At 35.2% G+C, this 24,471-nt stretch overlaps 1 protein-coding gene and 1 long non-coding RNA gene across 2 annotated transcripts in view; both read right to left on the bottom strand.

Moving 5' to 3' along the window:
• Positions 1-567: 567 nt before the first annotated feature.
• The window catches only part of LOC111502988 (neuroglobin), a 122,660-nt gene continuing 98,756 nt past the window's right edge, over positions 568-24,471 (bottom strand). Inside the window, exons 3-4 of the mRNA XM_074182067.1 lie at positions 9,248-9,479; positions 568-2,862 (exon numbers count right to left, since the gene is read on the bottom strand). Of these exons, the coding sequence (XP_074038168.1) occupies positions 2,710-2,862; positions 9,248-9,479 (385 nt within the window). The 3' untranslated portion in view covers positions 568-2,709. The remainder of the gene's footprint in view (positions 2,863-9,247; positions 9,480-24,471) is intronic.
• On the bottom strand, positions 22,371-23,652 carry LOC141485550 (uncharacterized). Its single transcript, XR_012467279.1, has 4 exons — positions 23,372-23,652; positions 23,218-23,274; positions 23,016-23,157; positions 22,371-22,570 (listed from the first exon to the last, which is right to left on the bottom strand). It is a non-coding gene; the product is annotated as an uncharacterized lncRNA (long non-coding RNA).

The raw sequence follows: 24,471 nt of genomic DNA, 5'->3' as shown, positions 1-24,471 counted from the left end.
AATTCGCAAAACAGCAATGCTTTGTTGGCATTATACTAGCACAAAATAATTTTTTAAATGAGATTTATATTTTTAAATAATCAATTAATATTACGTAAATAACACTGTTTTACATGTGAATAGTTTGTTTGTCCCTACTATTAGTGCTGCCTCTCGTGACACGTTCGCTGTACTATTCTCAGGAAAAAGGCTCATTGACATAAAAACGAAGTGGAATCAGAATGATCAAGATATGTATGCATGAACATTCAATTTTTAAGAGTGAAGTTCTCACGGCTACTGATAAGGTTCAAAAACAGGCACTTTTCTCAATCATCAGAAATGCAATATCCTTTTCGACGCGTGGTTCAGCAACCAAGTTGGCTTACTGTTGAACTGTCTCTCGACGCGTTAATCAAGTCAGAATGGTTGGAGACGACTCACAAGAAATTTCACAACTGAGTTAGAAACCTTCGTGCATATCTAGTGTTTTCATCAGCTTTATTTTACGTCAGATGTCCTAAATTCACTTACCTGAATTACAACTGTGGAAGTAATTTTCTCCGTGTATTGATAAAGAACATGGAAGATAGTTTCATTCATCTTTAATACTAACAAATGATACAATAATTACAAATATAAAATATTATACCTATTTTAACATTCATAATTTTACATTTATTCTCAACAAAAATTTACAATTTTTACAATGAACACTTATAAGCAAATGGATAACAATTTTAGAACAATATTGTGATATATCAGAACAACGGGAAATTATCCTGATTTCACCAAATGGTAATTTCTATTGATGACACCCGACATCAAAAGACAGTTACCTCAAGAGGAATATTGAAAATTAGGAGCGGTAACTGGCCAAACCATCAATTTTGAGGCAAGGGAGCAAAAGAGAGAGGTATACGATATTTATGTTGGCAGAACACCAAAATCTGTTTAAAAATAAAATGTGTTTCAGTGATCTAAATAAATAATTTCGAGTGTTCCGCTTCTGTGTTAACGCTGAAAAAGCCAACGAACCTTTCGTACCATATAATAATATTCATTTATCAATCTGGTATTTTTTGACACATGACATTCACACACCAGTCATGTAAGTAATATACATTTATCACTAAAATATCTTGGAGAATAAAAATTTCGAAATTATTTCTCATTGTAAGGGTTTAAAAAATGTCTATGCTCAGTAGAGAACTTTAACGAAAAGTAGTAGTTTTACGCACCCGCACAGTCTCTACTGCGCTGAGGACCAACAGACCTGTCTGTAAACAGCAACTGCTTGGCATGCATTCCTGGCACTTTACCAGTTGATATAATATAAGAGCTATGTATCAATAAAGAAATGGTTCGTAGAGTTTATAACTCTAATTCTATTGAAACTTTCCAAAATCTTATTATCTCCATGTCGTTCATATTTTACTAAACACATCAAAATAGATTTCATGAGTAATCAAGTTTTGATGAGCAGTGAAATTAGGTACTACTTTTTATAAGAATTCTCTACTGCGACCATACTGGCAAGCCTGACTGTGAAGCGATATGGAAGGTTCACATTCAGTATTAAAATTGCATCAAATTGTTTTAATGCTTAAATTATGTGGAATTTTTTCGTTTTTACTCACACGATCTCAGCATATTCTGTAAAACGATTATTAAGAAAAACATTATGAGTAGGTACACCGACAGAAATGAAAAATGCCGTTAGAAGAAAAATATTTTTTCGAGCAAAAGTAGCAATGAACGAACGATATTAACAAACTGTTTCTTGTAAATTCTACTAAAATGAGTTCACATTGCCGATATTTCCATTTTAATAATTTCAGATGATTATATAATTGACCAATGCGGACTAGTTATATCATTATTAATAACTTATTCGTACATTATATATATTTCTTTGATAAATTACAAAATCCTGAATTTCACAACTGAGAATTCTGACAATTGGGACACCCGATACTCCCGATTAAAGCCCAAAAGTGAATTCAAAGAATGAACATATCAAAACTTGTTTAAAAATACAACGTTAGAGACTTACATACTTTATTTTTGTAAAAAATGTTAGGTCCTTTTCTGATATAGGTCACAAAGTTTTGAGGTACAATTTTTCTTCTAACTCATCTTGCGACTTCAAATGAATACATATACACACAAAGATATTTACACGATACATAACCAGGGTTGGTTCTATATATATAAAAACGGGAGTGGCTCCTGATCCGACAACGCAATATTTTAACTGATAACATCAACTAGTACGTTTGGTGGTCAAAGGCGAAGAGAATAATTGTCTAAGAATGGCTAATATTTTCGAGAATTGAACGAGGGAATACTGAATTGAAAGATCATTACATACTTTTTTCATTCCTTATAATTTCTCATTTTCGGTAAATAAGTTGTCAAGAATGAGTCCACAGTTCCCTGTTACATTTTGAATCATTACTTATACATTTTTCAAACATGGGGGACTTAATATAAAAGTAAAATAGTTATAGTTATTAAATTTTATTGTTTAATGCTTCAAAAGTTAACGGGAAGCGACTATCCTCATTGTGAAATGGTTGTGCCACGGTTCATTAGTCACTCCCAAAAGCAATCGACTGAGCGGATCAGCAGCTACTCCTCGTTAAAACTAATACTATATTGGTTTTTAGTAATACCCAGGAGATTCTCCTTCTCGATTCCGTCTTCCAGTCGATTAAACTTTGATTTTCACGTAGGTGCATTGGCGTTGGCATTATCGTAACCTTTAATCAAAGTCTCTATTATGAATTTTATAGTTATTTTGTAAATATTTTCTACGTTCTCCGTGTATCGGTCTCCCAAGGTGGTTTCTACGGCTTCAAGGAACGGCTTCTCGATTTTCTGGAAAAATAAACAGAGTCAATAAATGCCTATTGAATTATTAATATGGCAATGTTTCCCTAGAACGAAGGAGACTGCAATGGAAAATGAACTTTAAAGTCACAAAATGAATCGTGAGTCGTAATTCAGGTCGGCAGAAGCGCACGGGTTGGAGAAAATCAATTTTATCGGTTACACCTGGTTATGCAGCGTCTTACCGTACCTCCTTCTGGGTAGCCATTTTCTGTTCGAGAGTATGGTTAATATTTTATCCGTGTTTCCTACTCTATTCGGACGAGATTAGTTTTACATGGTGCTGAGTCTATATCTCAAGTTTGGTTTCGAGAAAACAAACTATTATAGTCTATCCATTCCCAATTGGAACGGCAAAAAAGTAAAATTTCTTGCCTGTGGCCCCTAGTCGCCCAGATAGTTAGTAAACGTGCTTTCAAACGTAGTTGAAGAATAAAGGCTCGGCTAGCTGGACTGACTGAATACTAATTTTTTGTCCGTTTCACAATATTTCTTAGTCAGTGCCGTGTGTTCGTGGGGTTAGGTGAGGTAGTGAGTGGTTTTGCAAACCGATTTTTGAAAACTTTTTCAAGAGATCAATTACCCTAACACCAAACTGATATTTTTGCACTCGACGTGCGTTTCGCTAACAAGGTTAGCATCTTCAGGAGAAGCAAATTTGTACTGACTCTAAAGACAAGGGTTAGCTGTTTATATACCTGAAGTTTTTTGGTCCGATGTGGACTTTGTTTGTTAAATGATGATTATCCTAATTGATTTCTCGGTAATTAACTAGTGGTACCGCTACCTGTAAATTAATTTGTCAACAATAGATTAAAAAGCGGACAAATATCAGTTTGGTGTAAGGGTAATTGATCTCTAGAAAAAGTTTTCAACTTTTACACCAACGGCTCCAATATCATCGTTTGAACCGATTTTTGTGAAAATCTTAGCATTTTTGGGTACTTTCATCAATATGGCTTTCTGGAGACCTTTTGAAACAAATGATAACATTACGTGTGAGGAATCTGTGTCAATCGACAGGGAAGCGGAATTTGAAAATAAGGACTCAAATGTTCAAGTTCAGCGAGTAATTTCAAATATTAATGAATGCTTGAAGAAGGAAAACTGTCACACTTCACAGAATGCTATTGTGAATAGAATATGCGAGTTAACGAAATTATCTCGTTCGACAGTTCTTCGATTCATTTAACTAGGGGATGTCATTGACCATGAAAACAAAGGAATAAAAATTCGCAAATGTTGGTGGTGCTACAAAAGATGTGATTCGGCGAAAAATTTATGGTATATACCAAAAAAATGAAGTACCAACCTTGGAAATGATTTGGTATAAATTACTCGACTATCCCGATTACAATTACAAATCTTTAGAAACTCTACGAGGTGTCTTATTGTCTTGTGGTTTCAAATATAAAAAATTGAACAATCGGATGGTCATAATGGAATCGACACGCATTGTTTAACTCCGACAAGAATATTTGAGGCGAATGAAAAGCTATCGAGAATCCAGCAGACATAGAATCTATCTCGACGAAACTTGGTTTGACACCCATGATGTTGTCAAATATGGCTGGGTAGACGAAACCAAGTATTGCGCTTTGAACATACCTTCTTCAAGGGGAAAACGTGTTATAATTTTGCATGCCGAGAACGAAAGTGGTTTCTTACCTAACGCTTTGCTTCTGTCGGCAAAAAATATAAAAGATTCGTCTGTTGCTTATCACGAAGATATGACTGCGGCTTTATTCGAAACCTGGTTCAGTGAGCAGCTTCTCCCAAATATTCCTCCAAACTCGGTTATTGTTATGGATAACGCTTCGTATCAATCTCGGTTGTTGACTACAATACCAAACAATAACACAAAAAAGCAGATATTGTTGATTTCATGCGAAATCATGACATGGAAATACCCGAAAAGATTCCAACGAAAAAGGTATTATTGGCGACCAGAAAACAACGTAATTTCAAAAAAGAGTATATTATTGATTCGATGTGTGAAACACTTGGTCGTATACTCTTACGTTTGCCTCCATAGTATTGTGTGTTCAATCCAATTGAAATAGTTTGGGCCAAATGAAAGAAAACTTGCGGAAATGTAATCAGTCACCGACTTTGAATGCTGTAGTGCTTGACAATATAAGGCGAGTGGTGAATGAAGTAGGTAATAGTGATGTGTGGAAGAACTGTGTGGCCCACGTTATAAAAGAAGAGAACAAATATTATGTGCAAAGTGCCATAAATCCGCTCGTTATTCAACCCGATGATGATTCCATCTCATCCGAATATAGCGAAGAAGAATTTTGATATTTCTAGCAATTTTTTTGACCTCTATTATTTTGTAAATATATGTTTGACGAGAAGTCGGTGTGATTATTTGTGTTTTCATTGTACTTTAAAGTTTTCGACTCGGAAATCAACTAACTTAAATTTCGAAGTTTTTCATAATTACCCATGGAGGAAAAATTCAGTTGAGATAACTTTTTCATGGGGTGATCATTTGCTATTTTTGTAACAATAAGTAACTGAAAAACTCCCACTGAAAAATAATATGCCGACGCCTATGTCGAGACGGGAATACCTTATCTGTGCTGTTCCAATTGGTATTGGAAATACTATACAAGCAACATCAGATTTGACCGAAATTCCTTTCTCAACTGTACGTAAAATAGTCAAAAACAAACCTTATGAACGCAAAACGCGATGTGATACAGGTTTACAATTTCATTAAAACTTCATTCATTCCCCTACGAAAATATCTAAAGCAAACTACTTGGTTTTCAATCTACCCACTTCCTAGTATCGACTGATTTTGATTTCATCCGGACCAACAAAACCCATTCTTCAACTCACAGCCGCCCCCGGCCAATTCCCGGAGCTGTCGACAAATTTATGAGAAATTTCGCATCGCTCCCAGATGGCTTTGATATAAAATTTAGCTGGCGTGTCGTTCTGACACACTTCATGCACGGCCTCCTCCGCATTTTTTGAATAAAGGGATTTTCGTTGTTGTTTACAATAAGTTTACTGTCGCGATTCCGACAATGTGCGAGAAAAGTCATGAATGTGATAAAAGAGACTTCTGAGCCATGGATAAGAAAATTTTGATGCACTCCTTTTTAGGGCTACTTTTGTGTTAACAGAGTTGATCCGTTCGATTTTTTTTCACTTCTTAACTCTAACGAAATGATATATCCAATAGTATCACATGAGAGCACAAATGAGAGGGGACAAAACTTGCTGGAGGCCATATTGGTTGATGTAAAACGTATTGTGAAGAGTGGTGTTTAGGTTCAAGGATGAAAGGGAGGAGTTCTTTATTCCAAAAATAATTGCAAACAAATGTTAAAATAAAAAAGTGACAGAAGAGAAGTACATAACTGGGAACATACAATTATTAATTAAGCTCTACAGGGAGAGAAACTAGAAGAATGATAAATGAAGTGGAAATCTCAACAACCATTTATAAAAATACAGAAACAGAATTTGGCTCAGGACCAAATTGAAGAACAGTGAAACTATTTTCGTTAAAAGATAAGTGTACCAAATAACCTTTGAGTAAAGTCGAAGAGTGCATTTAGTCTTTGCAGATCCGGAAGAGGACTCTCACCAAGTTAATCGTGACATATTGAAAATAATACGAGAGAGGGGAACGCCAATAACTTTGTTAAGAGGTATAGAAAGCTTCGGTAGAAAGACACATGGTGATGATTAAACAGGAAACATTGAATGAATTTGAGACGACTTCGAAAATATAATAGAGGTGTTCAAACCTGGAAGATGGTCCTCGATGAAGTGGTAAGGAAGGAAATCATAAAAAGTGAAAAAGATATAAATTTCAGAGCTTCGTCGTCCCGATGACATGGTAGTTGTGGTTGAGAAATGAATATGAAGATTGGTACGTTGAAGACAAAAACTGTAAACAGTATAAAATGCAGTATAAATATGTAACGAAAAATCAAAAATTTAATTGAAAGATAGAGAACGAAAAAAATTATGGAAAGAGAAACAGCAGAAGGGACAAAAGTTAAACATTTTTCATGCTTGGGCTGATTGCATATTTTTTATTACTACCAGAATATTGTTGTGTTGCTGAAAATAATATGCTTTCTCAAACAGCACTTAATACACCTTTGAAGAGATTGGTAAATGTAAATGATTTTACTACTCTCTCAGTATCTCATCCCTGCTTTTTCCTCTCTTCATTTTTAATATTTGATGATTTTTTTCATGTGTGTTTTTTGCATCTTTTCACTTAATCCGTATAATATGATTTTCGCTCTTTATTGCACACGTTTCTCTCTTCTAAGTTGATGTAATGTTCATTGATCACTATCACTACTTCACTCTGACCGACTGAAAACTTTCACTTTCACCCATGTCCGTTGATCTTTACACACAATCAAATAATAGACACAATTATTATCAATTATTATCGGTTCGAAACTTATGAATGAATCCTAATTATTCATTTCCGGCAATGCTGAAAATATAAAATCATTTTGCGGTTCCGTAAAAACCTCCCGCTGCTGCGGAATGACCTCTGAAAATGATAAACGGTCCCAGTGCTGACCCAATATGTGCTTTCGTTGTTTTTCCTACGTTTCTAATTCCCGCCCGGGAAATTCTACGATGATAAATGGACTAGAAGCAACAATGAAAGGGTCTTAAACTCGATACAGTATGGAATTATTCCTAAACGCGATCAAAACGAGACAGATCATTTATCATGCTGTCTGGTGCAACGTGTAATGGCTCCTTCTTTGAGAGAAGCTTAAGTTAATCCAGAACTGAAATAGATCGGAAGCAGTTGAAGAATAAGGCATTGTTGAAGTCATTTCTATTGTATGCGGATTGTGGGAGGAGGGATTATTATCACTGATACTTTAATGACTTTCAACTGCTAAATAGAACATATGCATGTTACAATTCAATTCAATTCTTTATTTTCCATACGACAATTTACATTGTATAGGAATCGTCAGAATATACTTATGTCTAATCACTTATAGCAACATACAAACATGTCTAATCAGATAAAACTTATAGCAACATACAAACATTAAAGATATAAGTAAAAGTTAAAGCACCATACAAATATTTTTATATACAAATATTCTTCAATATTATACAGACATTTCCCAGTTAAATAGTCCCGCAGACGTTTTTGAAAGTATTAAAAAAATTTATATTTCTTATTTCAACTGGTAACTTATTGAAAATTCTGGGTGCCATAGACTAGGGTGATTTCAAAGATACATTGAGTCTATTAAATGGTATGGGTAAATCATTTTTTGGCGAGTTTCGATGTGATGTTTGGTTTTAGATTGGAGTTAGGTATCTCTCTGCTGAAAAGATCATATTGATAGTTCCAAAATCAAAATAGACACCAGTGTTAAAATCTTATATTTTTGAAAAAATTGCTTGCAGCTAGTTCGACTTGATGTGTTGACAAGAGAACTTAAGACTCGTTTCTGTGCCAAAAAAACATCTTTGGAACATGGGGATAGACTCCAGAAACAGATACCATACCGCAATCGACTATCGATTTGGGCGTAATATAAAGAAATGAGTTGATTCATATGCGATTACGATTAAGACGACAATGTGGTGTCAAAAAATCATGAACGTTTATATGCTGTATTCAATAAATCATAACAATGACAATAATTGGATGATCGGGACATACTTAGTGACTTTATGGGAGTTACTATGGTTTATATACGTGGATTATTGGGGCCTCAGCAAGATTCCAGCCAAGAAAAAGGAGAATTGACTTCCTCTTCTGTTAGGACATCAGCCTCCAAATTTCCTCAAATTTCCTTTGTACCTAGCATCCACATCATAGTTAATTGACTTTTCACCAGGAGGTTTTCATCAGTTTACACTAACAGGTAAATGAATCAGAGTTTTTGATTGTTTGTAAGTATATCCTTGTATTTCGAGGGGCCCCTTTCAGAATTTTCTGAGCACACATTCCTACAGCATGTAATTTTGCCTGAACCGTGATGAGGGTGTTTCAAAGGAGTTTGTAGAACTTAAATCTTGGTTGGAATGGAAAGGGGATATATATATTTATAGGATAAATTAGTTTTTTGGGAAAAAGCGTTTTCGTTTGCGGGTTGCGGTGGAGGGTCGAATAGACCCACTCACTTTGGATCTAACCTAACCTAACCTCCTATGAATATATTCCCGGAGTTATCATAATGAAAGACCCTATACAACGCTGTAGAGAAGAAAGGGGTGGAGAATAGAGAGTGGTAATAAAAAGCTTCATGGAAAGAATGGAAGAAAGAAGAAATATATCATGTTTCACAAATCGTGAAACAGTTTTCTAGTGTTTCTCGGCTTATCCCTAGTTATACCAGATACTCACCCAGAAATACTCGACTTTGAATCCCGGTATCCTTCGATGAGAAGCGCCTATTTGATGCAGGTAATCGAAAAACGCGTCTAAGTTGTCGAGGCCTTTGATACCCTCATCCAACGTGGTCATTACGGTGCTGGCGTGTTCCTGCAACTCCAGACTGTTGGCCTGGTCTTCTTTCGTTTTCAGCTCCTTGAATTTCTCGAAGAGACTAAGCAGCTCAGCGTGTTCTTCGAACAATCTGGAAATTATAATACAGATGTGAAGTAGAAGGATCCAAGCGATTGTTTCGATTTGTTCGATTTATGACCTATTCATTTGGTAGAAATTCGTAATGAACATAGCATATAGTTACTTGAGGAGGGTCTAACAGACCAAAACCGGTCGTAACAAATAATAAAATTTTTCTTTAACCTTTATCCTCTCTTTGCTTGTAGACCAAGGCAGACGCCCGTTAGTAAGTCAAAAATGAAAAAAAAAAAGGTCAACAGCATAACATTTTTCAGATAGAGTAGAATATTCCTTTCCGGCCAAAGGGCCAGCGCTGCTTTTCTTAAGTAATATTGCTAATGTAAATATCTTTTCCACTAAGTGCAGTGAAAATTGAGATGTTATCGTCTCTGTTTCAGCTCGGTAACTTTGTTAACTTGTTGACAAAGATACGGCGAATTTCTTTGCGAAAAGTCAGCTGGTGTTTATATAAGTCGCGAGTTTCGCGATGAATTTATCGCGTGACTTGCCTTCTCGTTTATTCAAATCAGTTCCCCGAAAGGAAATCTCAGCGAAGAAACGCTTCATTTGATCGCAGATCATATCTCTTTGTGAATATATTGTTTCAGTCCCTTTTATTTTGGAACGAAATATATGGACCCGTCATTCGAGAGTGGAGTTTTCACTTATTTCTTTTTTATACAATTCAAAGAGAAAATGGAACAAGGCTTTTGGAACAAAATCATTCAGGTCCTAAGTACCTGGACTGTTGAAAAAATAAGGGAAATGTACAAATTTCGCGGGCTACAATTCAGCTGTTTAGTTTGTTGGTGAGAGACATGAAAGTTAGAAGTGTTTTGCTGAATTTATACCAAAAAAACGTCTCATGAGCATCGTTCAGAAATTTTTGAATGACGTCAACGGCGATCCAGATTTGCCTAAACTGGTGACGAACCATGGGTAAATGGTCACGACGTCAAAACGGATCATTTTTGTGTATGACTGACTCTCCAGCTTCCAAAACATCCCAAAATATAAAATTTAATTTGATTTCTCAGTGTGGAGTGAACGTTGACACTACAAAAACTACAACAAAAAATACAGGTCCGTATTTAAAAATTGAAAGATGGGGGTGGCCCAAGTCAGATGACACCCTGTATAAAAGATTCATGGACATATTCTGATAGCCCACATCAAGGGCCAATAGCAAAATGTGGACAGAATTTCAATATGCCTGCGAATAAAAAAGATTTGGGCAAAAAAATAATTTGGGATTTTTTGGTTTTTCCTGTATATCTCCGGAACCAAAAGCGCTATATTCGATTTTTGCACATCATTGAATAGGTCTCTAAAATACGCAACTTTGCCACTATTTAACCGACACTCTATCTCTTATCGTTTACGAGATCCCCATGTACAGAAACGAATTTGAATAGTCCTTTATATATATTTATATATATTTTTTGAATGATGCATACATATAATTCTTCTTTATTTTCTCAAAATAGAAGTTTGAGTAGAGCCTTGAAGATGATAGCCGGTTCTGTTCTTCTGTTGCTTCAGGTAAATTTGCCTGTATTTGGATTTGGTGTAATCCTGATGGTCGAGAAGGACTACATCAGGCTAATTAGCTTGCTGATAGCAAGTGCATGAGGGTCTCGGGTGCCTCGCGGCAGGCCCTGCACCTTGTGTCAGGAACCTCTATGCGACTGCGGTAGACTAAGGTGTTGAAGACACCATCCTGGCAAGCTATGATGAACCCCTCAGTTTCCGACTTTAACCCACTCGACCTGCAAAAAGCGAACGTCAGGCGCTTTGATAAGCCAAGGTCTCCGATGTTATTGAAGAAAACCCCATGCATTGGCTTATTCTCGTGTCTCCGCAGAAGTAAGGTGATCTCTGCGGCTTTTATCTGAGCTTTTTGCTGAACGGGTTCCAACTCGGTGACAGAGTTGTGGTCACCTCGTTCAGAGTCGAAAACTATACCGAGTTCATCAGATGCTCGGGCAGCTGTCCTGAGGAGAAATGCTCCAATTCCTGCTCTCTCATGGTCACGAACCATGCAGAGAAGGGGATCCGAACTCTTGATATCTTTACAGGCTACATTCAGTACCATTCTGTCATTAGAAACTGCAAACTCAAAAGTCCACGGCCTCCCTGTTGTCGGGCGAAGTACAACCGTTGAACAAACGATTTAGGATGCAAATACCTATAGAGATGCATCATTTTTCGGGTCTTTACGTCGAGTTGATACAGCTCCTCCAGAGTCCGCTTCACTACTCCAAACGAGTAGAGTAAGATTGGAACGGCAAGCATATTTGTTGCAGCAAATTTGTTCTTCCCCGACAGTTCCGATGACCAGATCTGTCGAAATTTGTGCTGATACTTGCCGCGGAGAGGGTTCTTCACTGTTGTTACCTCTTTTGAGTGGCATTGTTCCACCCCGAGGTAAGTATACGCCTCTCCGGCATCCAAATGGACTGATGGAGATCTTTTTCTCCAGAGGTATAAAGTTTAAAATCATCCATATAAAACAAATGGGTGACCTTGTGCCTTCAGTTCTAGGGGGTGCCACAGTTATACCCACGAATATTTCTGAGCGCTCTGAAATACACCCCTTCTGAAAGTGACTCACCCTGTTTGGATTCTTGCTTGACCAGATGTTATGGTGAAGCGAGTTCGCCAAAGTGGTATAAGTTGTTCAATGCATCTCACTATTTTGTCGGATACCGCAAGGCATCTGAGAAAATGCAAGATGAGCTCATGTGATATTGTATCAAATGCTTTACGGTAATCGATTATTATTATTATATTCCATCTCGGAGACCAGAAGAATCTAGTGTGCTCAACATACCTTGAAGAACGGACATAGAATAAATGAAAACTGTCTGAAATTGTTAAAATTACTACATGCCACTAGACTTTTGAATGTCTTAGAAAATCTGGAAATATCATGAGTGGCATGCCAATTATGAGCAGTGACGAAAATCCAATTTCCATTGTTCACCATCATTGTCTATTGTCCCTGCTTGAGAAAACTTCCCTCATAAAGTTCGTCTCGAACCATAAAATCCGACTCTATCGATGACGATATTGACATTATTCCTCATCAAAAGTAACGCTTGCGATATTGAAAAACTTTCGAATACCCTTAATCAGCAAACCCCGACCCTCGCGTTGAAACCCCGGTATATTTAGAACTCCAACTTGACGTCGACGACATTATGAGATAACTTCAAATTAACTGCCTGAGGAAAATGAATTGCCTCCCCGCACGGTAAAGATAGTAAACGAATCTGCTTAAAAGGTTACTTTCTTACGTCATGACCTTCCTCCGACACGGCAGTGGAATTGGATCGCATTACAATATACGAGGTGTGCGAAGTGAGTATATTACTGAGATTCAATTATTTGGTAGGAATGGTTTCTTAGAGGTGGAACTGTTTCAGAAAACTTACTTTACATAAATACACTTCATATCTACTAAAACACAACTTCTGGGAGAAAAAGTTGGATCTTTTTTTTATTTCCAGAGTTACAAGCCTAGATTCACCTTCACTTCTTATTTCACCTTCTTTGACACTAATCAGTTCAATAATCAATAGTTTTCCTGTGAAAAACTTGATTTAACAATGGATTCGTTTTCTGGTAATGTCCCCCCATTTCAAGGTCATACACAGGGTAATTCAAATTTGATCCCTACCATTGGGATCTCCTAAACTACAGGAGATATGTCGAAGCCTGAATTGGAGCTAAGTTGCGTTTTTTATGCATAACAAAATACTGTTTTGAAACATGGAAAATTCCGAGTATATCCGGAAATATCCGGAAAAACTGAAAATCAGAATTTTCGTTTTTTCGTGTACAGGAAACCAATACACACAAAAAGGTACCTGAACAAAAACCCTAATCACCAGCCACAACAAAAGAGAGGGGCAAATGAAACGTTGGTAGAGGGAGCACGACGTATTTGTGAGCTTGACAGTCTTCCTGAGGAACTCAATCACCTGAAAATGCCTTCGAAGGGAAAGGGAATTCGAGCGGGCTATACAACCCAGGAGAGAGAACGTCAAAGTAACCTCAGCTAGGCTGTTCAAGGAAAAGCTGTCCTTCCCTATTATTGTAAATCATGCCCGAAAGAAAATAACGCCGGCCGCCACTGGTAACCATAAACCAAACGTGACGTAGCTAATAGCGCCCGAATGTACGATGGTGGCGAATGTACGCTACTCTAGAAGCAGCGAGAATAATACTACCGATTTCGACTTCGGCGAAATTTTTACGGCATTCGATTACCATATTTAAAGGCTAGCCACGAGGATATCAATACAGTCAAGTGGACGTTACAGTGAGGTACGCGAAGTGATTTAGTAATGCGATAGACATTCAAATAGTAGTTGAAGTTTTTGTTGAAGTGTTTCTTGTATTTAAAGTGAAATAAAGTTAAGTGTAGTCAATTATTGGTCAACCCACGGATAAAAACGTAACACTATGTTGAAAATGTTATAGACCGGATTGAGATAATCTTGGAGGAATAGGATGTGAAAGCAATATTTGGGCCAACAAAAACTATCAGACAAAGTCTATGGTCATCTAAGAACCCAAGAGAACCGTTAATACCGGGGTATACCGGATACCCATCTCTTTAAACACAAGAGAAATTGTCGTTTCGGAGGAATCGACAAATCAGCTAAACCCAATCATGCTCTCAACAAAGAATGCTTTCACAATATCTCATACGAAGATATAGTAATACTCGATAAAACTCTGAATTACTGCCACGGATATATAGAGAGGCAATATAAATCCAAAAACACAGTGATACTTTTAATAGAAAAGAAGGGGCAATGCATATTAATAAAATCCGGCTACCTATCCTTGACAGGTAATCCAATTAGGAGAAACCAAGCGACGTCCACTAACAATAATATAAAATCAGAGTCAGTTCCAGTATTTAAGTCACCGCGTTCGGAACGGAAACAACTCAAAAATTACTGTGACGTCACTACCTTTGAAACAGCAGAGCACATACTTTGTGCCTGTCCCGCCGGAAACCGAAATAGGTTTTTAGAGTTCAGCAGAGCCGTACTGTTAACATCTGTCCTGAAAGACCACTCACCATACAAATGTGAAAATATTCTCAGGCAGTCATGCGGCATTGGAAGCTCTTTGCCCCTACTGAGCAACGTCTAAATTGGTAGCAAATTGCAGATGGCAGAGCCGTACTTTTACCATCTGACGTGAAAGATCACTCACCATACAAACTAATCGCCTTGGTTAAGAAGCTGGGTTTTTTAGTCGAGTGTGAATAGGTATGAGCCACAATAAACCCTTGCGGGTTGCGGTGGAGGGTCGAATAGACCCACCCACTTTGGACCTAACCTAACCTAACCATTGAGAATCAACCTCTCTTTTAAACCACGTTCCCAAATGCATATGACTTTTGTAAAGCAGTAAAAATATATTAATGAATATACGACTATCCTAATGGTTCTACTCAATCAAATATCTCTTTGACAAAGTTCCAGATATAAAGTCTCTGTCCCGTAATTCAGAAGAAGAAGAAGAAGAGAATTATATAGGATAAGATTTACAGTCCTGCCAAGTTCATATAATAATAATGTTTATACACAAAAAGAAATAGCTAAAGTAATGTATATAGTTGAATAAACATCGTAGAAACCACAGAAGCATCAGATGTTGCTTGTATGTGGTGAAAAGGAGATCCAAAGGATATGATTAATTTTAAAGTATGAGAATGGTGTATATAAAAGGGATTTGCATATGAGAATAAACTTCTTAATATATGAAATTCAAAAGACATAAGATAATATAAATATGAAAAGTTGTCAGTTTTCACATATATTATTATTTAAATATAAAATCATAGAAACATAAAACTAAATTGACAATTAAGTATAAAATCACAATTGTAAAATACGCGTACTAGTAATAATATATAAAAACATGTTGAAATCGATATGGATGTTGTTGAAAATGTATGTCATATATATTAACAAAACGTATTACATATAACATATAAAATGTTAATGACGTCAGCTGAATGATTCCACGTTATTTCCCTCAATCACACTACCTTTTCCCATTTCCACACCACCTTTATGATAGTCATTTCCCGAAGTTTCTATGATAAATGATAGTATCTCCCAGAAATCGTCGCCGAATTTCTCTATCCCGTCTACTTTACCTTTTACGGAATACAAAACGATGGCGTGCACACCTCTGACTCCATTCCGGTGAACAATGCCTCCTAAGCTGAATATAACTCACTCTAATCCGACATTAACGTTGGAGAATGCCCGGATCCCGATCCAAATGGAAATAATGCTTGTTCTCCTTTTTGCAGGTTATCAGAGGAGTGCGCGGGATTTATTGAATACAGAGATTTGCGAGCTCGTTTGATAGATAAAGTTTGTTTCAGAAACGAGCCGAGAAACTGTAGATGTTTTCAATTGAAATGGAAATCAATAGTGACATACTTTTTCCAAAAAATCATTGATACTGCGGGAAATTGGCTATACTTATCAATAAATCATTTCAGGAACTTTGGCCTTTGTTGTTAACTGTGTTGAATGTTCAATTATAATGTTTTGACAAAAAAAATACTGACTCAGTATGTCATTAAGTCTCCCCGATAAAATATTCAAACCCAGTTTGAGGCTTCGGGAAAGTACCATAACGAACGAATCCCAAAGCTCCCGGCCAGCTTGGTCTCGAGCTGGTTACGACCGGTTTCGGTTTGTTAAACCATTCTCTAGGAAACCCAAACCAGACGTAACAAATAAAAAACTTAGTGGAAATCAGACAAAAGTTATTTTCTTTATCCTATATTCAGTAAGAGTTTCGAATAAGTTAGGATGCATCTGCCACCCACATAGGGTCATGAAATCTAATAAAGGGACTGAGCTGACCGAGCTGGCCGAGACCTTTGGGATTCGTTCGTTATGGTATTTTCCCGAAGCCATAAACTGGGTCTGAAGATTTTATCGAGGAGGATTACAAACGTACCGAGAAAATAAATGAATTCGAAACATTCGACTCCTCCAGCGAAACTTGATGAACGTTTGATTGGAGAGCCAACACTTGAATCATCGCCACATTGATAGCAACGCAACGGTTCAACATAATTCGACCGTTGCTTTTCATGAATCTAAAAAAAGCATCGGCAATTTGCTCCCCGATCTTTGCTGGACTCTCATTTTTTTGCCTGTTACTTTTCGTTTGAAGGTGGTTGACAATGTTTCGTTATGTATTTCATCAGTTCGGACTTCCATTGTCTAATATGATATAAATTATTTTGAAATCCCTGAAAGAATCTGTAATAAATATAAAAAAAGATTAGCTGAAAAAATAACAGATTATATTAAGCAAAACAACTGAAATTACAATGAGATAAAATACAAGTAACAACCAAAAAACACAAAAAATTTAACCAAAAACACTAGGTGAAAATTAAAAAAGTATTAACAAGAAATTAGAAGATTGAAAACCAAGCTACTTCACGACGTTTCGATTGTAAGTATCCACGATTGTCTTCGGGTGATAACTGGACTTATTCCTCCGAGATCTGACTATTTATAGGTCATTCGAAGGCTTTCACCTATCTCCTCTTCCCTCTCTCCGCTTCATCGGTTTTAGCGGAAGCTGACCATTTGGCGAGAGTTGGTCGTGTTCCGCTTGATTAGAGGTTTTCATAAGTTACGTATCTCTACGCTACCTTGGTTGAATGCGTTGTTGGACAACATATATGCGGCTTCTTTGAATTCTCTCCTAAACCAGTGTTCTTCCTTGTGGATGATTTCAGCTTGAGTCCACTTGATATTATGTTGATGAGTTCAAACATTATCTGCTATTCCTGATTTGCTGGTTTCTCCTCGCTGTGTGTGTTTCTTGTGCTCGACAATGCAAACTTTCAATGGCCTCTTAGTTTCACCGATGTATGATTCTCCGCACTCGCAGGGTATCCGGTAAATGCAATTCTTTGAATCGCAGTCCACGTTTGGTGGCCAGATCTGAAGTAGGTCCTGATGTTATACTTGAACCTAATCCTTCTTATCCTTTTCTATAATCCTCTGATGTAGGGAAGTACGTATACTGGTTGTGGCGGTTTCTCTTCCTTGTAGAGCTCTAGTTGTCTTCTAGCTGAAGCCTATTCCACCATAACTTCGGAGTAACCATTCCGTTGAATGTCATTTTTGATGATGCCTAGTTCCTTTTCGAGACCTTCCTTCGTATTACAGAGCCCAAAAGCAGGGTCTAATAGAGTCTTGATGATTCCTCTCTTTGTCGATTGATGGTGGTTGGATTCCTGGTTCAGGTACTGTCCTGTGTGAGTGGGTTTTCGATATACAGATGTTTCCCATTTAGTGTCGGTCTTCTTCACCAATACGTCTAAAAATTGCAATTCGTTGTGGACTTCCTTCTCCATTTTGAAACAGATGGAATGACTTACGTTGTTGATGTGCATCAGGAAAGTGTCTAGTTCTGCAATCCCATTGTTCCATATTACGAAGGTATCTCGACCAGATTCGGGCTTCTTGTGGGCTTCTTCAATGGCCAGAGTTTCAAACCACTCCATATATATATTGGCAAATCTTTTTTAATTTTTTTCACAGATATTCTCAGGGATTTCAAATCAATTTGTATTATATTAGACAATGGAAGTCCGAACTGATGAAATGCAGTTACTTTTCGTCGTGTTTCAAATGCCAGGCCATTGCCGCATTCTATGAAATTCTGTCAATATTTCCATGTGTTTGACTACAGCTTCAAGAGTGTTTTCATTTTGTGATAGTAGTGAGGTTTATGATGTAGACGTACTCTAATTACTTTATAAATATCCGCGGCATTGTTTTTTGCTTTGGAATTCTAACTATGATGTGAAGTTTATTTCTCAAAATAGACCTATACCTTAACATATCTCCGAGCAATCAAAATCTAAGGAAATGAGATCTGGGGACATTATAGTCCCCCAGAAATGAATCAATTGCTATTTTTTTTGTAGTTCATATTCTGAATAGTTCACGACATCATTATCTTTCTTTTACGTTTTATTGCATATTGAATTTCAGGAATTAGATGCATTTCTGTTTGAAATCAAGCTAATCTTTTGGAAGCTCATAATGTGGACTATAGAAGGAAATCAATCAAGTGAAAATATGTAAAGTTTTTCATTGAAGAATAAAAAAAATTGGCAAATCACACATTCATTGAACACCCTGTATTATGACGGCTATTTTGAAAATTAGCTCCCATTATTCACTACAATTTTGATTCGAAACATGTTTTTCATTTCCGCTATGGAAGCAGTTATTGTCCACCCAGTCATATAAACCTCGTATATATTCCATGTCAGAGATGTTCAAAAAAAAGTAGAGACCAATATTTTTCGTATTTAAAAATAGAAGACATGAATCAACTAACTACAAATATTTCTTGGAATTTTGTAGGTAGATGTGAATATTCGAGAAAAATGTTTCCTGTCAAGTAAGAGCTTTTCTTGAAGAAAATCGAGTAGTCTGGGTTCCACAAAAACACGAAACACAAACTGCCCTCTTGAAAGTAATCGATGATCTTGCGAGACTCAGAGATCAATCGAAAGTAACCATTTTTGTACTGCTCTATGAAAGTAAAGCTTTCGATTTAGTTAATTTCGATTTACTTATCAGCAAGCTCTAGTTCATAGGATTCGATGACATTTCTCTTGAATGGATGACCAGAAACAATCTCAGGTGTGCCGCAGGGAAGTATTTTAGGACCCTTGATGTTTTCAGTGTTTATTTTTGATTACGCCACTTTTTTATCACATTGTCAAGTGCATCTATACGAAGATGATATATAGTTATATTTGTCTTCTCATAACACTGATACAGAAAGTTGCGTGGCCAATATAAACACAGATTTGCACAAAACATTCCTATACTCGGAGTATCATGGACTGGAAATCAATCCGAATAAAACTTTGGCCTTATGCATAGGGTCTCAAAGACAAATAGTAGAAACTCAGTGTAACTTAAGGCTCACTCTCGATAACGCAGACATTGACTGGCTAGACAGTTCTAAAAATCTTGGCGTAACCATATATAGCTCTTTGTCTTTTCATGAACATGTGACAAACTCCAATCAAACTCAAATCGCTATATAAATTCAAGTATCAGTTATCAGAAGAAATGAAACTCAGGTTAGTTAAAACTCTTATTTACCCCCATATCGAGTATTGTTGTTCGGTGTATTACAATTTTTTGCCGCAATATAACAAGCAGAAGTTACAACGTATACAAAATGCTTGCATGCGATTCGTATGCTGTATATCATATGGTGAACATGTCACACCATTTTTGTTAGGAGCTGAATGTGAGGTACAGAGTCAAATATTTGATAGAATTTTTTTTGTTTAAGTTGCTTCAAACTAAAACACCTAGTTATTTATATAGTTTATTGAGCAGGAATTCTGACATACATATGTTCAATTTGATAATTAACTCTTTCAGCATACCTAGGCACCGTATTTATAAATTTCAAGGATGTTTTACTTATATAGCCCCTTCTTATCTGAATGAAATTTTTCCCCTTTCAAATCATAATATTCATCAATATGCATAAAAAATGTATTTTTTATGCGTAATAAACGATATTATTATTGATATTATTATTAAATGCCACCGCATTTTTTGAAATTTTTTAAAATGAAACAAGTGAATTTTGGGAAAATTTTTTTTGGCCTTCTACTTCCCCACCATTAAAGAAAAAATATAGGAAACTTCCAAATACTGGAAAAAACCTCTGTTTTGGTCATGTATCAAGACACATGTATTTTTCTATATTTAAAAAAAAATCAATCACTGGAAAATTTCTTTCAGTAAGAGTTCAGGTCAGAACTGTTAGACTTTCAGCTGGTTTTCACAAAATAATACTGTTTATTTGATGATAATCAGAAGCATGGTTTGTTTTGGAAAACAGAACAGATAATAGTTTAAGCAAATTTATTAAAAACGATAAAGATTACACTTTAGTGTTAGATAGATCAGGAATATATGAGTTGACTTCTGGCTCTTGCCCAAAATGTTATATTGGGCAGACGAAGAGAACTTTTTTCCAAAGAATTAAAGAGCATAAAACCATCTTTTAACAGAACCAACATAAGTTCAAGCACGACTATGACGTGTTACATTTAGAAAAGTTTGAAACTCAATCTTTTAGAATGTTTAAAAATAAATAGATGCAAGAATTCGGGTATTTTTACTGAATGACCAAGATGAATTGAACAAATCGAATGTGGAAACTGATGACTACATTCATTACATGTTTATTCGAATGGCTTTGTACACTTTCTCTTTTTTTCTTATGTCAGCAATGGCAGCATTGAATATGTAGATTGTAGGTAGTACAGACACGCCTGAAGAAGCCATTGTACAGCGAAACACATGTAAAACTGTTCAGTAAAAATCTCATAATAAAAAAGAGTTTCTCGAATAAATCATTTCCACCTATCCAAACTGACATAAAGCCATAAAATCTGATCGATTTCAGTTCCCAATTTTGACCTAAAGCGTGAATTTCTCGATGAAAATTAAGTATCACCGTCTGGAAAATTTATTACTTCCAAGGAAATTGCGAAGCCTTCTTGATTCAATAATGATAAACGAACCTCGGAGCAAGGAGATGGAAATATTTAAGGAGGTGAAGTTTCAGTGAAAAAACTTGATGATGTCGGGTATGACAGTAGGGGTTGAGGGTCACTGGGGTTTCAGAATTGGGTAAAAAAATGGGGTAGTACAAGTGGGCAGAAATCTCGAAGATCCATATTGGGGTCACTGTTATTTGACATTGTTTTTTTTCAGTTATAACATCTATTTTGATTGTTTATGGGTGACACGGAAATTCTGCTAAAAATGAGGTGAATTTTCACACGGAAAAAAAAGATTTGTTGAATGAAATTAAATTCACTTCATTCAAATAAATAAAAGTGTCATATATGCACGACAAAATATTTTGTTGGTGCAAGTAAAAAGAATTCTTGACTCCTAACTATTTCTTCAAGCATATGTTCATTGTATCAAACAAATGTTTCATTGAAACAATCGCATCCATTAGTTATTTCAATTCAAAGAAGAATTGAATTCAAGTAATATTTTGTCTAATTGATAGCGAGAATGATTTAGAGTAATTCGAATATTCTATTGAACAAACAAAATTTAAAGATGGGTGAAATAGTGGATCTGATTGAAATAATCAAATGTATTTTCTATTTGAATAAAAGTTATGTTGAAGAAACATAATATATCAGCAGGATGATGAAGAACCTTGCTTGTTTTGATAATGGGAAAATTTCCACTAAAGTAATGATTTTGTTGAACAAATAATGAATAGTAGTTGAACGAACAATGTTTATACCTCATTGTGAGTATCTTTCTGATAGAGTAAAGCATTTCGAAAGTTCAAAATAAGTATGAATAATGAAATGAAGTTACAAATCAAAATCCTTCCCTCAGTTCTACTGAAAATTACTTTTCTCTTCTCCAAAACTTCAATATGTTTTTTAAGTTTGTAGATAAAAAGCATTACGTATAGTTTTAGTATATTGAGAAAATTACTTTTCAGCAGAATCGGAAATACAGAGTCAGTGATTGAATTTACATGAATCTCCAATCAAAATAGACGAAGTTATTGAATAATTGTGAGAATATATTATAGTTTGTTCAACAACCCGATTTCTCAATACATCAAATACACTTTTTATCATTTTCTCAACTGGATTATTGATCTACTTACGTATCACGATTTTTTAATCAGCTGCTGATGGGAGTCTTGCGGATAATATTTCATATTCAATACTGATTATGTAAATGCCATGGAAAATTGTTCAACGTGAGAATGAGCAAAATATAAATAAAAATCGAGAAATTTTAGTACCAAATTTATTCAAACAATCAATAAATTATAATAGACTTCTACAAATATTTAAATGAAAATATAAATTTTTCACAAATGGTTAATCCTAATATGAAACATTAACATATTTTATTATTTATTATTATTATTGGTGATATCTACTAAAAAACAATTAGAGTTGATTTCGAAACCTTTCACTGAAGTAATGATCTAAAATGAAAGAGAACAGAGATTAGTGATAGTCTACATTTTCGCAATAATACTATTGGATCAATTTCTATTAACAAGCTTAGATATTATCCCATAGAAATATAAAAATATAATAATTTTTTTTTGTACACATCCAATTTAACAAAAGGAGATACCCTTATTTTTTGATAATAGGAAAAAACAATGACTTACTTCATCACAAAAAAATTTGATTAGAAATATGACTGTGATGACAAAATTTACCTAGGTCTCCAATCGTAACTTTCAGGCCTTCAAATCTATTAAATTTAAGAATTCTAGCATTCAATTACTTAGGTATAGACCTGAATAATAATAAGTATCTACAGCAAATCGCAAAAATATATAGTTATTTGAGAAAACTGAATATGTTTTTAATTGTAATGGTATACATATTTATTATTAAAGTTATGAATGAAAGACATACCTCTGTTATATATGACTCTTAATTTATTCCATCAATTGCTTCCTTGATTGAATATTTTTCTTTTGCCAATTGGGGGAGTCATTTCTTTCATTTCTTCATCAGTGAGCCTTTTAGCTATTTCTAAGGTTACATCATTTTCTGTCTGAAAAGTATGTGTTTTAAGTATATTATTAGGAGATAAATAATATATGTATTTTTTTACCTTTAAAAATGCCAATTAGGTCATTTAATCCCAAGTTATTAAGAAATTCCTCCATGTCTAAAAATAAAAGAGATCATATTGCAATTATATCCAATACATGCTATTCATAATTATTTCAAAATATGGAATGAAAGAAAGTATATTATCAACATACCTGTGAAAACACTGAAAAACTTCAATCCACGTATAATCAAAAAGAAACTGTAAACCTCTTCGTCATTTCCTTGAAAAACACAAAACACATTGTTAATTCTTATTCCATTCGTGATTAGTTTACGGTTCTTGCGAAAATGCAAATGGTGCCGACCGGCACTCTATTCCTTAGAAGTATTTCAACTATATCATTTCTTTAAAGGAAACAATTCAATTTTTCAAACCAACAAATAATAAAAATGTTGAAATGAAATTATCCATAATCTTGAAATTATTTCCAAAATTAGTTAAAGGTATTGAAATGTGTTGTTGAAGTGAAAATAAATATTCAGTTGATTCAATTATATATTAGTGTCAAAACAGCACCCCATAGTGTTAAACTGAATTGGAAAGTTTTCATTCAACAGACGTACTTTTGATTTGATGAAATTATATTGTTTGACTCAACCGAATTATTTTGAGAACTCAATAAATGTTATCCTTGAAATGATTCACAATTCATTTGACTAAGTAAAAGACCTCTTGAATTGAAATATTAGAGAAATTAAAATGAGAATTTCATTTTGTCTCCGCAAAATTATCATCTAATCAATACAATACACACGTCGTTTGGAATGAATGATATTTAATCAAAGTGATGAAATAAATTAGACTAAATAAATTTCTTTGAAGTAACAAATCTTTTTTTTCCGTGCATTCTTCTCAAAAAATGTTCATTTTTTTTCATCAATTTGGGATTCGTTCTTGACGTGTCAACAGTTGAAAATTCACCTTACTTTTTTAACAGAAGTGATGTTTCAACTTTGCAACGTTGCAACGTTGTTATTAAAACAACAACAACAGTAAGACCTACCAATGATGGACAATTTAATATTGACGAAACGGAACATGGAGATCACGTTTTTGTCTAGGGTTCACATTACGAATTCTTCCATTTCAAGAATATCTATTCTTGTTTTCAAAAACATAGATTGACAGTTCTAAAATGTATATACAGGATAGAATTGATTATAAATTTTCGAAATATTTCCCTACAAGAACTCCTGCTATTATTCGAGTATTTCATTTCTGTACAATAAACACATCTGAAGCTAGTGTAGA

This window comes from Leptinotarsa decemlineata, unplaced genomic scaffold (genome assembly GCF_025532065.1).
Source record: "Leptinotarsa decemlineata unplaced genomic scaffold, Ldec_3_MD MMD2_tig00026328_RagTag_RagTag, whole genome shotgun sequence".
Taxonomy (NCBI): domain Eukaryota; kingdom Metazoa; phylum Arthropoda; class Insecta; order Coleoptera; family Chrysomelidae; genus Leptinotarsa; species Leptinotarsa decemlineata.
Note: the sequence above shows the minus strand (reverse complement) of the source record. Positions and strands in the feature narration are given on the sequence as shown.